This window comes from Macaca thibetana, chromosome 1 (genome assembly GCF_024542745.1).
Source record: "Macaca thibetana thibetana isolate TM-01 chromosome 1, ASM2454274v1, whole genome shotgun sequence".
In the NCBI taxonomy this organism is placed as follows: Eukaryota; Metazoa; Chordata; class Mammalia; order Primates; family Cercopithecidae; genus Macaca; species Macaca thibetana.
This window is the reverse complement of record NC_065578.1, coordinates 31,286,486-31,301,972: the sequence shown is the minus strand read 5'-3', so window position 1 is coordinate 31,301,972 and position 15,487 is coordinate 31,286,486. Positions and strand designations below refer to the sequence as shown.

Genomic DNA, 15,487 nt, shown 5'->3' with positions numbered 1-15,487 from the left:
AATAATCTCCCAGTAGCCCAAAGAAACAGATATAAAAACAGTACTAATCACAGACTACTGGGTATGTGCCTGCCTTCCCCACTGTAGTCCATGAGGGCAAAGATCATGTCTAGATATATTTGTATCCAGCAGAAGACCTGACCCATAGAAGGAAACAACAAATATGGGTGTCTGTTCCCCTAACTGAACACACAACAATCCAGGGTTCAAACACTTCTATCTCCCCACCAGCTTTAGTAAGGAGAGATTCCTGAGGTATGGTGGGGGTGCTTTGCTCCCCCCGACCGCCGACCAATCCCCTGTTTGTAGCCCAAGGGGTGGATAAAGCCACTTACCGGCTTGAAAATGGCCTCATAGGACTCGTCATCAATCCCGTCTCGGAGCGGGTAGTTAACAGCATAATACTTGCCTTTTCCAGCCCCGATATCCTAATTAAGAAGGACATTAAAGTAAAACTGAAGGATGAAGCTTGAAGGAAGGTCAAGGATGGGGGCTGGAGGGATAAAGGAAGATGTTCTAAGAGAGACAAGCTAGGCCCATGATGTGGGCCAGGACAGAACAGGGGTATCTTGCTAGTACCATTCTCTTCACTGGCAAATCTAACTTCACTGACAAATCATCTCTGGACATAGCGTTCAGCCTACACCCAGGCTGCGAGCTGTTGATGGGACCAGAGATTGAATATCCTACCCTATAGCACAAGATTTCTACCTTGGGATTGGGTTAGAGCTGGCTGGCAGGTGGGTCACAGAAATAACACCCATCCTTGACAACCCTTTCCACTCCAGAGGGCTCTAATGCTCACTCCTCTTCCCCCATGCTCCCTCTCTAGGGTGTTGTGGAGGGAAGGAGAGAGGTCAGAAAGTCCTTCCCAGTAACCTCAAAATAGTGAATGCGCCTGTAAGTCTAGCACTTTGGGAGGCCGAGGTGGGTGAATAACTTGAGGTCAGGAATTCAAGACCAGTCTGGCCAACATGGCGAAACCCCATCTCTACTAAAAATACAAAAATTAGCCGGGCAGAGTGACACACACCTATAATCCCAGCTAAATCCCAGCTATTCGGAGGCTGAGGCACAAGATCGCGTGGAGGCGGGAGGCGGAGGCTGCAGTGAGCCGAGATCATGCCACTGCACTCCAGCCTGGGTGACAGGGAGAGACTGTCTCACAACAACAACAACAAAAGTGAATGCTCGTTTATTCTAACGCTTGCCATGGCAAACAACTGAATTAGTGCCACTTTTTTACCCAAGGGCCACTGGGCATGGCAAAGCAGCTGATTTCACCACATTCATGCTAACAGAAGCAGATGGAACAGTTCAAGGAAGTAGCTTCCAAGGATTCTTATCCTAAGGTTCATGGATGGGCTTCAGTAAGGGGACTTGTCTATTGCCTATTCTATATCAGATGTAAGATCTCAAGTACTTTTCTGGAGAGAGAGTCCATAGTTTTCAGTCAAAAGGCTAAACGGGAAAGTGACCCAAAAACATTAAGAACACCTGAGATGTCCTTCAGAGTCCCAATTCCTACCCCCGAACCCAAGGCTTATGAGACACAAGAATAGTGTGATGCAACCTAGCTGTGGCCAAGAGGAAAGTACAGTGAGTCAGGAGACCCCTTCTCCTTTCTCTGGCCCTTTATGTCCCATCATTCCCTTCCTCCAGAATAAAGAAGGGAAAGAGATCAGGGCAAGAGCTTCAGATTGGGACATGGTATTCTGAATGGCAGAAGAGGCAGGAAGCAGTTTTTAGTGGCATGAGATAGGACAGAGAAGTAGAGCTGCCAGCTGAGGGTGAGCTGGTTGGCTCCTAAAGGGCGTTCTCACCCGCAGGTCCCCAGTTCCTGGGAAGTACTCTCCATACTTATGAAAGGACACAGTCATGACCCGGTCTGTGGTATAGAAGGCCTCTTCCACGCCGTCGCCATGGTGAATATCAATGTCAATATACAGCACCCTCTGGTGATACCTAGGGTCAGAAGGGGGTCAGGGGTCTGGGGGCTCTTTGGGGATGGGACGCGCCAAGGGCGCCAGGTCCCAGCTTACCGGGCTGGCTGCCTCCCTCAGGTATCTCTAAGCACCAGAGACGTGGAAACTGGCTGAAGGAAGGTGGAAGAGCGGCCAGGTGTCTCCAGAGGCCTGACCAAGCCGACCAAGTCCGATCTTCCTACTCTACAGCCAGGGTCAACTCCAGCCACACAGGGACACTCTGGAGGCAGGATCTGAGCAGCACCTGCCCCTGATCATGCCGTGGCTCAGTTCAAACCAAGACCCCATCAAGGAGATGATGGCCAGAGACACTCACCGAGCACATCCTAGCCAGCACATCGGTAGGAAAAGCAAACTAGGGAGGCAAGCCCAGGGGGAAAGGGAAATGGGAACCTGGCCTAAGGTGCTCTTCCAAGAGACAAGGCCAGGCAGGCATACTTTAGCAGTTCCAGGATGGCCAAGACGATATCATTGACGTAACAGAAGCCAGATGCCTCAGACTTCTTTGCATGGTGCAGGCCCCCAGCCCAATTCACAGCGATGTCCGTCTGCTGCTTATTAAGTTTCACAGCACTTGCTGGGCATGGGAAGAGAGAACATAAGCTGGTTACTAAGCCACTCTCCCCTTCTTCCAAGAAGCCCAGGGAACCAAGTGAGAGGTTAAGACCTGCCTATTCAACAGCTGTATTGTACAATTCATAGATTAGTCCCCTCCCTCCCACCCTACTCCAGCAGGAAATAAACATGACACTGGCTACTCTTAAAATACTATTTTCCAAACTGAGGGTAGTAACCCATTAGCAGGCCTTAAAATTGATTTAGTGCATCATTATTAGTATATATATATTTTTAATGAAATAGCATAGAAAAAAATATCAGAGTAACAGTAAAGGTAACTGCTCTTTTGTAAAACTGGCTTCAGAGTGAGTGAGTGTGTGCATGCATGCATATGTGTTATATGTATCCTGGATTGCATGTGTAAATTTATTTCTTACTATGGCTCATGGTCAAGGAACTTTGAAAAAATACCAAAGATAGGCTACGTGCAGTGGCTCACGCCTGTAATCCCAGAACTTTGGGAGGCCGAGGTGGGCAGATCACCTGAGGTCAAGAGTTCAAGACCAGCCTGGCCAACATGGTGAAACCCTGTCTCTACTAAAAATACAAAAAAAAAATTAGCTGGGCGTGGTGGTACACACCTGTAGTCCCAGCTACTTGGGGAGGCTGAGGCAGAAGAATCGCTTGAACCCAGGAAGCGGAGGTTGCAGCGAGCCAAGATCACGCCACTGCACTCCAGCCTGGGTGACAGAGGGAGACTCTACTTCAAAAAAAAAAAAAAAAGAAAGAAAGAAAAAAAATGACCAAAGATAGTGCCGATACACTAGGTCAAAAAGCACTAGCACAAATAGGCCCCAGAAGAAGTAAAAGAGAAATACACACTCATGTGTGCAAGTGCATTTGTGGCAGTGTTAATTTTTTGTTGTTGTTTTTTGAGATGGAGTCTCACTCTGTCACTCAGGCTAAAGTGCAGTGGCGCGATCTCGGCTCACTGCAACCTCCACCTCCCAGGTTCAAGCAATTCTCCTGCCTCAGCCTCCCAAGTAGCTGGGATTATAGGCGTGCGCCACCACGCCTGGCTAATTTTTGTATTTTTTAGTAGAGATGGGGTTTCACCATGTTGGCCAGGCTGGTCTCAAACTCCTGACCTCAGGTGATCCACCTGCCTCGGCCTCCCAAAGGATTGAGATTACAGGCGTGAGCCACCGTGTCCGGCTGCAGTGTTGATTTTAACAGCAATAAAAGCATAGATAGATCCAAATTATCAAGAAGAGGGACAGATTAGATCAACTCAAGTAAATCCACAACATGGAATAATCATAGAGCCACAAGAAAGCAAGCTGTAGAAAACTACAGACAATTTCGTTAAGTAGGAAATGCAGGCATAAAACCATATATATGTGATATGTATATAACCTACTTTTGTAAAATGTAGATGTTGTATATGTGTTATACAGATATAAACACACACACCAAAGAATGGCCAAACACCAACATGGTGACAGAGGTTATCCACCAACCCTGGGACTATGGGTGACTGTGTTTTTTTCTGTGCACTTCTTTGTTTTCTGCGATTATACTGGCCGGGCAGCGGGGGTGGACACAATGATTATATTGGTGGGGGATCACAGGGAAATAAATATTTAAGAAAGGGTTTAGAGTCATCCTGGAGATAACCCAAAAGTTGCAAATGGAAGTGGGAGACACGTGGGGAGTATTTCTGACCTCTAAAGGTAATTACCATACTTTTTCATAGGACAGATTCACAGATGATGACACTTCTATTTTTATAGCACTTTGCAGTTCACAAATTGCTTTTACATACAGCATCTTAACAACCCCAGGAGGTCTGCAGGGAACTCCTGTACCTAAGATCTCTTAGTAGGAGAGGACAGTCAAGGACACCTGTCAGTACCATGTCAGAGATTGAACTTGGGCTGGGACTGAACCAGAAGGACATTTTAGAGACTTTTTAAACTTTTTTTTTTTTTTTTTGGAGACAGAGTCTTGCTCTGTTGCCCAGGCTAGAGTGTAGTGGTGTGACCACGACTCACTGCAGCCTCAACCTACTGGGTTTAAGCCTCAGCCTCCTGAGTAGCTGGGACTACAGGCACAAGCCACCATGCCCAGCTAATTGTTTTTATTTTATTTTTCTGTAGACACGAGGGTCTCACTACGTTGCCCAGGCTGGTCTTGAATTCCTGACCTCAAGCAATCCTCCTCCTCAGCCTCTCAAAGTGGGATTACAGGTGTGAGACATTACACCAGCCACTTTAGAGACTTAAGTAAAAACCACAGGACCAATCTACATGGTTTCAGATCAGCCAACTAGGATAGCAGCCTAAAAGGCAGACCTCACTAGAACAACCCAGTCTACCCCTGGGGGGAGGATGAATATTCCTTACCCACAGAACCACCAGTAGACAACTGACAGAACTCAAACAGGCCGTCGAATACTGGACAGTCCTCACCAACGTTGACTTGAAAGAAATAAGCAAAAGGTTAGTTTCCACAATTTCCTTTAGTTTACATATTTATGAGCTGATGGAAAAAAACATAGACTTTAAATTCAGGAGGTGTGGGTTCTAGTCCAGGCTCTACTATTTACTGGCTATATGACTGCATCAAGTTGTTTACCATCTTTGAGCTTTAGTCCATCATTATTTTTTTCTTTTTTAGAGCCAGGGGCTTGCTCTGTTGCCCAGGCTGGAGTGCAGTGGTGCAAACATGGTTCACGTGCAGTAGCCCTGACCTTAACCTCCTGGGCTCCAGAAATCCTTCCACCTTAGTCTCCTAAGTACTTTGGACTACATACAGGTGCATGTCACTATACCCGGCTAATTTTTTTTTGTTTTTTGTAGAGACAGAGTCTCATTATGTTCCCTGGGTCTCATGCAGTCTTCCTGCCTTAGCCTCCCAATAGGCATGTGCACACCTGGTCTTAGCCCATTATCTGTAACAAGCAATACTGATATCCCAAACTCACCCACTGGTCAGAAAATTAACAAAAATCTAATATGGAGAAGCAGTTAGCAACTTGGAAAATGTTGGTTCGTTTCTGGAGGGAGAAAAATTTACCCTCTGGACCTCACGCCTGCTGACAAACAAGGGGCAAGAACAGAGACTCAGAGAACATTGTTCACTGGGCACTTACAATGCGTCAGACACTGCGCTACATGCATTAAATACCCGAGATCATCCATCTTCACACAAGCTTCTGAGGTAAGATTTGGTCCCATCTTATAAGTAGGGAGACAGGGCCTGGCGCAGTGGCTCACACCTGTAATCCCAGTACTTTGGGAGGCTGAGGCAGGAGGATCACTTGAGGCCGGGAGTTCGAGACCAGCCTGGGGAACATGGCGAAACCCCATCTCTACCAAAAACATAACAATTAGCCAGGTGTGGAGGCAGGTGCCTGTAATCCCGGCTACTTGGGAGGCTGAGGCACAAGAACCGCTTGAACCCAGGAGGCACAGGTTGCAGTGAGCTGAGATCACGCAACTGCACTCCAGCCTGGGCGAGACAGAAACCCTGTCTCAAAAAAAAAAAAAAAAAAAAAAAAAAAAAAAAGAAAAAAAGTAGGGAAACAGGTTCAGAGAGGTGAACTGTTAGTAAATGGCAGAAGCAGTATGCAAGCCTCAAGCTTTGGTTTGTCTGTTTTGTTTTGTTTTTGAGACAGAGTTTCGCTCTTGTTGCCCAGGCTGGAGTGCAGTGACGCAATCTTGGCTCACTTCAATCTCTGCCCTCATGTTTCAAGCGATTCTCCTGCCTCAGCCTCCGGAGTAACTGGGATTACAGGCACCTACCCCCACCACGCCTGGCTGATTTCCGCATTCTTAGTAGAGACGGGGTTTCGCATGTTGGCCAGGCTGGTCTCGAACTACTGATCCTGTGATCCACCCGCCTCGGCCTCCCAAAGTGCTGGGATTACAGGCGTGAGCCGCCGCGCCCAGCTGGTTTGTCCGTCTTAAAAGCCTGTGAAAGGCCGGGCGCGGTGGCTCACGCCTGTAATCCCAGCACTTTGGGAGGCCGAGGCGGGCGGATCACAAGGTCAGGAGATCGAGACCACAGTGAAACCCCGTCTCTACTAAAAATACAAATAATTAGCCGGGCGCAGTGGCGGGCGCCTGTAGTCCCAGCTACTCAGGAGGCTGAGGCAGGAGAATGGCGTGAACCCAGGAGGCGGAGCTTGCAGTGAGCCGAGATCGCCCCACTGCACTCAAACCTGGGCGACAGCGTGAGACTCCGTCTCAAAAAAAAAAAAAAAAAAAAAAAAAAAAAGCCTGTGAAAATATATCCTGGCCGGGCGCGGTGGCTCAAGCCTGTAATCCCAGCACTCTGGGAGGCCGAGGCGGGCGGATCACGAGGTCAGGAGATCGAGACCATCCTGGCTAACACGGTGAAACCCCGTCTCTACTAAAAAAAAATACAAAAAACTAGCCGGGCGAGGCGGCGGGCGCCTGTAGTCCCAGCTATTCGGGAGGCTGAGGCAGGAGAATGGCGTAAACCCGGGAGGCGGAGCTTGCAGTGAGCTGAGATCCGGCCACTGCACTCCAGCCCGGGCGACAGAGCGAGACTCCGTCTCAAAAAAAAAAAAAAAAAAAAAAAAAAAAAAAAAAAAAAAAAGAAAATATATCCTGGCCCTTTTCTAAGTCCTTTCACATATACAACCTCATGTGATCCTCACAACTCTATGAGCTGGACAAGACAGATATCAACCCCACTGCGCGGAGGAACAGATACCGAGCAGTTAAGTGATTTGCCCAAGGTTATAAAACCAGGCAGTAGCAGAACCAGAATCAGGGTCCCGGTGTCTTGACTCCCATAGTCCAGTGTCTTACTGTTACATTCACAGTGACAACTGGAGTAAAGTTATTTCGAGCCTAATGGGGTAAAAGTACCAAGTAGTACATAATGTGGAAACATATGCAAACAACAAGGCAAATGAAATGAAAACAGGAAGGAAAGCACACCTGGAGCTTGTAGACTCAGACCTAGAGGAACTTTATAGCTCCAAACCTCTTACAGAAAAGGTAATTGCCAGCCGGGTGTGGTGGCTCATGCCTGTAATCCCAGCACTTTGGGAGGCCAAGGTGGGTGGATCACTTGAGGTCAGGAGTTCGAGACCAGCCTGGCCAACATGACAAAACCCCATCTCTACTAAAAATACAAAAATGAGCCAGGCATGTGCCTGTAATCCCAGCTACTTTGGAGGCTGAGGCAGGAGAATCACTTGAACCCAAAACACGGAAGTTGCAGTGAGCCAAGATCGTACCCCTGCACTCCAGCCTGGGCGACAGGGTGAGACTCCGTCTCAAAAACAAAAAACAAAAAAAGTAACTGCTGAGACATCGATGAGCTACAGGAAGTCAGAGGCAGGAAGTATGGGCCTGCATACTTATTCTCTTGCCCAGCCTTCTACTGTACCCACTGTTACTGACAAGAGTTCCAAAAGCAGAGGAAGGAGCAGCCCTGGGGTGACAGCAGAAGAGCCCAGTTTGGACCGTGCTGGTAAACTCTCAAGACACAGTTGAAGCTCAAGATCTACAATGACTACAAGAGTTACCAGCTCTGGTTCTGCCCTAAACTTGGAGGGTGCCAAGATCTGGTGCTCTGCAGAAGCGTGGCTGCATGAGGGAGTGTGCAGCGGGTGGGTCTCTTCCTCACTTCCTGGGTAAACGCTGGGAGACTGTGTAAATAAGAACTTTGGTCCCTGGGCCCCAGCTGTTTATCCATTGGCGACTGATTTCCCTCTCTGGCCACTTCCTCCTGCACAGGGTTTGGCCTGCCTGCGTTTCCAAAGCTTTGTTTATACTCTTATTTGGGATATGGAGCCTCCATGGGAAGGAATGGGTGTTTTGGAGGTGAGAAAAAAAAATATTTTTCTTCAGGCCCCAAACCAACATGTGGCTGAAATGACCAGCCCATTTATTCCCAGTCAATAAACTATGTGATTAGAGATGGAAAGGGGGCAAATGGAAGAGCAGATACTCATGTGAGCTAATCTGTGAGGCTAGGGAGGACTTTTCTATGGGTTTCTCTCTTTCCACTATATACACTTTTCTCATGCTCAGGCTAGTTTTAGACTAAAGGGAAGCAATACTGGGTGAGAGGTGGAGGCAGAGAAGGCAGTCAAATGCTCACTGTAGAAAGAGGTGTGGGGATTAAACACTAACCTCAGGATAGTGCTTATACCTTGGCAGTGCTGGTAATGGGGTGGGGGGCTGGGGGAGTGGGAGAGAAAGGGTATGTGATCAAGGAAAGATGCCCAAGGGGGCATCAACTGTATTAATAATGTTTTCTTTCTCAGGCTGGGTAGTGGGCACATGGATGTTCATTATATTATTATTATTATTTTATTTTTATTTTTTTGAGACAGAGTCTGGCTTTGTTGCCCAGGCTGGAGTGCAGTGGCGGGATCTCAGCTCACTGCAAGCTCCGCCTCCCGGGTTCACGCCATTCTCCTGCCTCAGCCTCCCGAGTAGCTGGGACTACAGGCACCCACCATCACGCCCGGCTAATTTTTTGTATTTTTAGTAGAGATGGGGTGTCACCGTGTTAGCCAGGGTGGTCTCGATCTCCTGATCTCGTGATCCATCCGCCTCAGCCTCCCAAAGTGCTGGGATTATAAGCATGAGCCACTGCGCCCAGCCGATGTTCGTTATATTATTATTTATTTATTTATTTATTTTGAGACGGGGTCTCACTCTGTCGCCCAGGATGGAGTGCGGTGGCACCATCCCGGCTCACTGCAAGCTCCGCCTCCTGGGTTGACGCCATTCTCCCGCCTCAGCCTCCCGAATAGCTGGGACTACAGGCGCCTGCCACCACGCCCAGCTAATTTTTTTGTATTTTTAGTAGAGACGGGGTTTCACCGTGTTAGCCAGGATGGTCTCCATCTCCTGATCCGCTCACCTTGACCTCCCAAAGTGTATTATATTATTTTTTATGCTTTTTGTGTGTGTCTAAAATATGTTTGGTTTTTTTTGTTTTTTTTTTCCTTTGAGATGGAGTCTTGCTCTGTCGCCCAGGCTGAAGTGCAGTGGTGCGATCTTGGCTCACTGCAACCTCTGCCTTCCAGGTTCAAACAATTCTCATGCCTCAGCCTCCTGAGTAGCTGGGATTACAGGCACACACGCCACCACACATGGCTAATTTTTGTACTTTTGGTAGAGACAGGGTTTCACCATGCTGGCCAGGCTGGTCTCAAACTCCTGGCCTCAAGTGATCCACCTGTCTCAGCCTCCCAAAGTGCTGGGATTACAGGCATGAGCTACCTTGCCTGGCCTGTGTGTCTAAAATATTTTATATACACTATATTTTTTAAAACTCCAGAATTGGGGGCCTAGAGTTCCATTCTGCAGTCTATCATCACCTTGCTGTGTGACTGGGCAAGTTTACATGTCTGTAAAATGGATGAGAATGTCTCCTGATTTTTCACCAATCCCTTTTATCATGTTTTCACCATAAGCCCCCTAAGTGCATTTATTTGTGTTCCCATTTTCACTTGCTAAATACTAGGTCAGAACTTCTGGTCAAGGCTCTCAAGGTGACCAGAAAGGGTTTATTACATTTCAGCCACAAGCAAGAAAACCTGACTTACTCGATCTTATCACAAGCATAACTTCCTAGGTTAGGTGTGTGGGATGTTTTTTGTGTGTGTGTGTGTGTGTGGTTTATTTTTTGGATTGTTTGTTTTTGTTTTTTGAGAAGGAGTCTCGCTCTGTCACCCAGGCTGGAGTGCAGTGGCGCGATCTCAGCTCATGGCAAGATCCGCCTGTCAGGTTCACGCCATTCTGCTGCCTCAGCCTCCCGAGTACCTGGGACCACAAGCACCTGCCACCACTCCTGGCTAATTTTTTGTATTTTTTTTAGTAGAGACGGGGTTTCACCGTGTTAGCCAGGATGGTCTCCATCTCCTGACCCTGTGATCCGCCCACCTCGGCCTCCCAAAGTGCTGGGATTACAGGCATGAGCCACCGCACCTGGCCATGTGTGGTTTTTTTTATCGAGACAAGTTCTTGCCACGTTGCCCAGGCTGGAGTGTGGTGGCGAAATGAGACCATACCTCAATGCAGGCTTGAACTAGGCTCAAGGGATCCTCCTGCCTCAGGCTCCTGAGTAGCCAGAATCACAGGCATGTGCCACCATGAACTAATTTTTTACTTTTTTTTTTTTTAAAGAGATGGGGGTCTCACTATGCTGCCCAGGCTGGTCTTGAACTCCTGGCCTCAAGCTATCCCTCCTGCACTGGCATTACAGGTGCATTCTACTACATCCAGCGCCTAGGTTAGATATTGGTACATATTCTAAGGAAGGGCAAGTTAAGGAGTAAGAGGAATTTGAGGCCAGGCGCGGTGGCTCACGCCTGTAATCCCAGCACTTTGGGAGGCCGAGGTGGGCAGATCACGAGGTCAGGAGATCGAGACCATCCTGGCTAACACGGTGAAACCCCGTCTCTACTAAAAATACAAAAAATTAGCTGGGCATGGTGGTGCGCGCCTGTAGTCCCAGCTACTTGGAGGCTGAGGCAGGAGAATGGCGTGAACCTGGGAGGCAGAGCTTGCAGTGAGCCGAGATCGCGCCACTGCACTCCAGCCTGGGCGACAAAGCAAGACTCCGTCTCAAAAAAAAAAAAAAAAAAAAAAAAAAAAAAGAGGAATTTGAGGCTGCAGTGAGCTATGATCTTGCCACTGTACTTACCCTGGATGATAAACTATCTCTAAAAACAAGAATAAAAATAAAAATGGCCGGGCGCGGTGGCTCACGCCTGTAATCCCAGCACTTTGGGAGGCCGAGGCGGGCGGATCACAAGGTCAGGAGATCGAGACCACGGTGAAACCCCGTCTCTACTAAAAATACAAAAAATTAGCCGGGCGCGGTTGTGGGCGCCTGTAGTCCCAGCTACTCGGGAGGCTGAGGCAGGAGAATGGCGTGAACCCGGGAGGGGGAGCTTGCAGTGAGCCGAGATCGCGCCACTGCACTCCAGCCTGGGCGACAGAGCGAGACTCCGTCAAAAAAAAAAAAAAAAAAAAAATAAAATAAAATAAAATAAAATAAAAATAAAAATAATTCTTTTTTTAAAAAGAGCTCATTACTGTCTTCGTAGATACCCCAGGTTATAAAGCACTATGTTAAGTGACATCTAAAGTCTTTGTCTACTCTGACCCTCCATAACCCTATGAATCAACTCAGTGAGGTACTCTGAAGTCCTTAGAGAGGCTTATTCTTCCTACCCCCCATTTCTGATGACAGAAAAATCCAAGACCTAATTATTTTAATTAGAAAAAAATTTTTTTTTAGAGATCAGGTCTCACTATATTGCCCAAACTAGCCTTGAACTCCTGGGCTCAAGCAATCTTCCTGCTTCAGCCTCCTGAGTAGTTGGGACTATAGGTGCCCAGACCAAATTATTTTTTTTGAGATGGAGTCCCGCTCTGTCACCCAGGCCAGAGTGCAGTGGCACGATCTCAGCTCACTGCAACCTCTGCCTCCTGGGTTCAAACAATTCTCCTGCCTCCGCCTCCTGAGTAGCTGGGATTACAGGCATATACCACCAAACCAAGCTAATTTTTGTATTTTTAGTAGAGATGGGGTTTCACTATGTTGGCCAGGCTGGTCTCAAACTCCCGACCCCAGGTGATCTGCCTGCCTTGGCCTCCCAAAGTGCTGGGATTATAGGTGTGAGCCACCATGCCCAGCCAGACTGAATTTTTAATGTACAACTTTAGAATGCTGGATTCAGAAAAATTGGAGCACCAGAGCAGAACCTGCACACTCCTAAGGGCATAGTATTTTGTCTGCCTTGATGAGTTTGTAAATAATAAAAATAGTAAGTCATAATAGCAAAAGCGATTATGCAACAGCAAAATATCAAAAGCAATTCATTGAGGGTAGATACTTTAAATACATTATCTTCACTTATCCCCTCATCCTTCACTAGGAAATAGGCACTAATGTCTTTTTTTTTTTTTTTTTGGTCTCACTCTGTTGCCCAGGCTAGAGTGTAGTAGTACAATCACGGCTCACTGCAGCCTCGACCTTCCAGGCTCAAAAGATCCTCCCTCCTCAGCCTCCCGAGTAGCTGGGACCACAGGTGTGCACCACCATGCCCAGCTAATTTTTTAATTTTTTTGTAGAGATGGGGGTCTCACTATATTGCCCAGGCTGGTCTCAAACTCCTGGCTGGGCTCAAGCAATCCTCCCACCTTGGGCTTCCAAAGTGCTAGGATTACAGGCATGAACCGCTGTGCCTGTCCTGTCTTCCTCTTAAAGGGGGAAAACAGGTCGGGCACGGTGGCTCACGCCTATAATCCCAGCACTTTGGGAAGCCAAAGCCAGTGGATCACCTGAGGTTAGGAGTTCGAGACCAGCCTGACTAACATGGAGAAACCTAAAAATACAAAATTAGCCGGGTGTGGTGGCACATCCCTGTAATCCCAGCTACTCGGGAAGCTGAGGCAGGATAATCACTTGAATCTGGGAGGCGGAGGTTGTGGTGAGCAGAGATCGCCCCATTGCACTCCAGCCTGGGCAACAAGAGTGAAACTCTGTCTCAGGAAAAAAAAAAAAAAAAAAAGGAGGGGGCAGGGAAATAACACCAGAGGGGCTAGGAGACCAAGGATTCAAACTAAGACATGAAAGCTTATTTTCTTACTTTAATAGCAAGCTGCTTCTCTAGTGACAGCCCACTCTGCTGAGAATAGAGCCTGATCCTTGGCCTAAATGGGTTATGGAAACCTCTAAAGCCATCTACAGGAAAGGCATGAATTTGCCTCATCTTGGAGGGAAATAAGACCCTGCAATTCAGAGCAAACACCTCACTCACAGCGGCTGGCAGCTCCTGGAGTTGTCAGTAGCAAAGAAGCTTAATGCTTCAAGGAAGGTCTCTGTGGTTCTGTCATCAATACCACTGTATAGTTATTATTAGTTATAATAATAGTTATAAATACCTTTCTTCCTTGGGAATAAGACTACCTTGTGGTCAGCAGCAATAAACAAGTGCCGCATATTTTCTGACACTTCAATCTAAGCTGTCATAAATTAATCAAAACTTCTTCTGGTCAATGCTGTTACACTATATGAAGTCTTAGGTGCTAAAAGATAATTTCTAAAATAACACAAGGGGGAAGTCAGGTATGATAGTTTTGTTCCAAATTTGAATACTTTTTTTTCCCCCCCACAGCTAAAATAATTCCCACGATTCCTACAAATTAAGCGTGGCTTCCAAGATGAGACCTGCTCTGAAGTTTCAAGTCCAAGGGGCCAGGGGCGCAATCACCTCATCTCAAAGATTACACCATCTAGAATCTGTCCTGAGTGGCCTCTAAATTCTCAATCAATACCCACTAAGTTAAAACAGTTACAGTTGGACAGAAATCAGAGATCACGTGGCCCAGTCCACTTTACAAAAATCTGAGAAGTGACTTGCCCAGTCAGCTGAGAGTTAGAGTTAAATTTTACTGTATCTACTGTCTCTCCGTCCCAGGTCAGTGCTTTTTCCACTACAATAATTACAGTACTCTTGGGACAGTGTTGTGAACATAACCAGAAAAAGTACTACCTCTATTGTTCACAAATCAGGAAACATGAAAAACCCGACTTGAGGGGAAAAAGCACTCTGGCACCTTTAGGAGGTAGGGGAAATCTGGTGTCCACTGAATGGGAGATGCCAGGACAGCAGAGCGGGCCTCTGCAGTGGAAAGTAGGATGCAACTGGGGGCTTGAGAGTGTGGAGGAACAGAATGGACTTACATCTCTGCATCTGCTTGCTGTACTCCGACATGTTATCTGGACGGATGGAGCGCAAGAATTTAATGTAGTCGTCACTATGGTACTTGGTCATCTCCTCAGCATTGGCTTTGTGAGGGCGCTAGAGGGCAGAAGGGAGAAAGGGCAAGTTATTTTTGACCACGGCCAGTCTACTCAATCTAGTTTGAATATTTCTATTTCCTGCGCAGCACGGAGCTAGGTGCTATAAAGAATAAAAAGAAATAACTGATTAGATTCAGGCCTCAAGAGATTTACAAGATAACTAGGCAAACAAGATTACCAAAGGAGACAGAGTATCAGAAGGCCTAGAGTAACTCAAGCTCTGTTGCTTAGGCAAGTTACTATCTCTTGAACCTCCATTTCCTCATTTATTAAACAGGGACAACATGGACCACACAGGGAAGTTAAGAGAATCGGAAGAGGTTGTTAAATCTCCTTGTAAACTGTAAGGTGCTTCACAAAATTATTACTATTTATTTATTTATTTATTTATTTTATACGGAGTCTCACTCTGTTGCCCAGGCTAGAGTGCACTGGGACAATCTCAGCTGACTGCAAGCTCCGCCTTGTATTTTTAGTAGAGACGGAGTTTCACAGTGTTAGCCGGGATGGTCTCGATCTCCTGACCTCGCGATCTGCCCGCCTCGGCCTCCCAAAGTTCTGGGATTACGGGCATGAGTCTCCACGCCAGGCCTTTTTTTTCTGTTTTCTTTTTTTGTTTTTTTTTTTGAGGCAGAGTCTCAATCTGTCACCCAGGCTGGAGTGCAATGGCGCGATCTCGGCTCATTGCAACCTTCGCCTCCCGGGTTCAAGAGATTCTCCTGCCTCAGCCTCCCGAGTAGTTGGGATTACAGGTGCCCACTACCAAGCCAGCTAATTTTTGTATTTTTGGTAGAGACGGGGTTTTGCCATGTTGGTCAGGCTGGTCTCAAACTGCTGACCTCAGGTGATCCGCCGGCCTCAGCCTCCCAAAGTGCTGGATTACAGGCGTGAGCCACCGTGCTCGGCCTACAAAATTATTACTTTTTATTATTAAATATTATATAAAACTGGCCGGGTGTGGTGGTTCACGCCTATAATCCCAGCACTTTGGGAGGCTGAGGCGGGCAGATCACCTGAGGTTAGGAGTTCAAGACCAGCCTGACCAATATGATGAAACCTGGTCTCTACAA

The 15,487-nt window shown here is 47.2% G+C and overlaps 2 protein-coding genes across 2 annotated transcripts in view; both read right to left on the bottom strand.

Annotated features, from left to right (window-relative positions):
- Positions 1–15,487, bottom strand: part of RBBP4 (RB binding protein 4, chromatin remodeling factor) — a 418,599-nt gene that overhangs the window by 359,606 nt on the left and 43,506 nt on the right. The gene's annotated exons all lie outside the window — the stretch shown is intronic.
- Positions 1–15,487, bottom strand: part of HDAC1 (histone deacetylase 1) — a 43,232-nt gene that overhangs the window by 4,126 nt on the left and 23,619 nt on the right. Inside the window, exons 3-7 of the mRNA XM_050795505.1 lie at positions 14,298–14,415; positions 4,949–5,023; positions 2,424–2,562; positions 1,824–1,965; positions 336–428 (exon numbers count right to left, since the gene is read on the bottom strand). Coding sequence (XP_050651462.1) covers positions 336–428; positions 1,824–1,965; positions 2,424–2,562; positions 4,949–5,023; positions 14,298–14,415 — 567 coding nt within the window. The remainder of the gene's footprint in view (positions 1–335; positions 429–1,823; positions 1,966–2,423; positions 2,563–4,948; positions 5,024–14,297; positions 14,416–15,487) is intronic.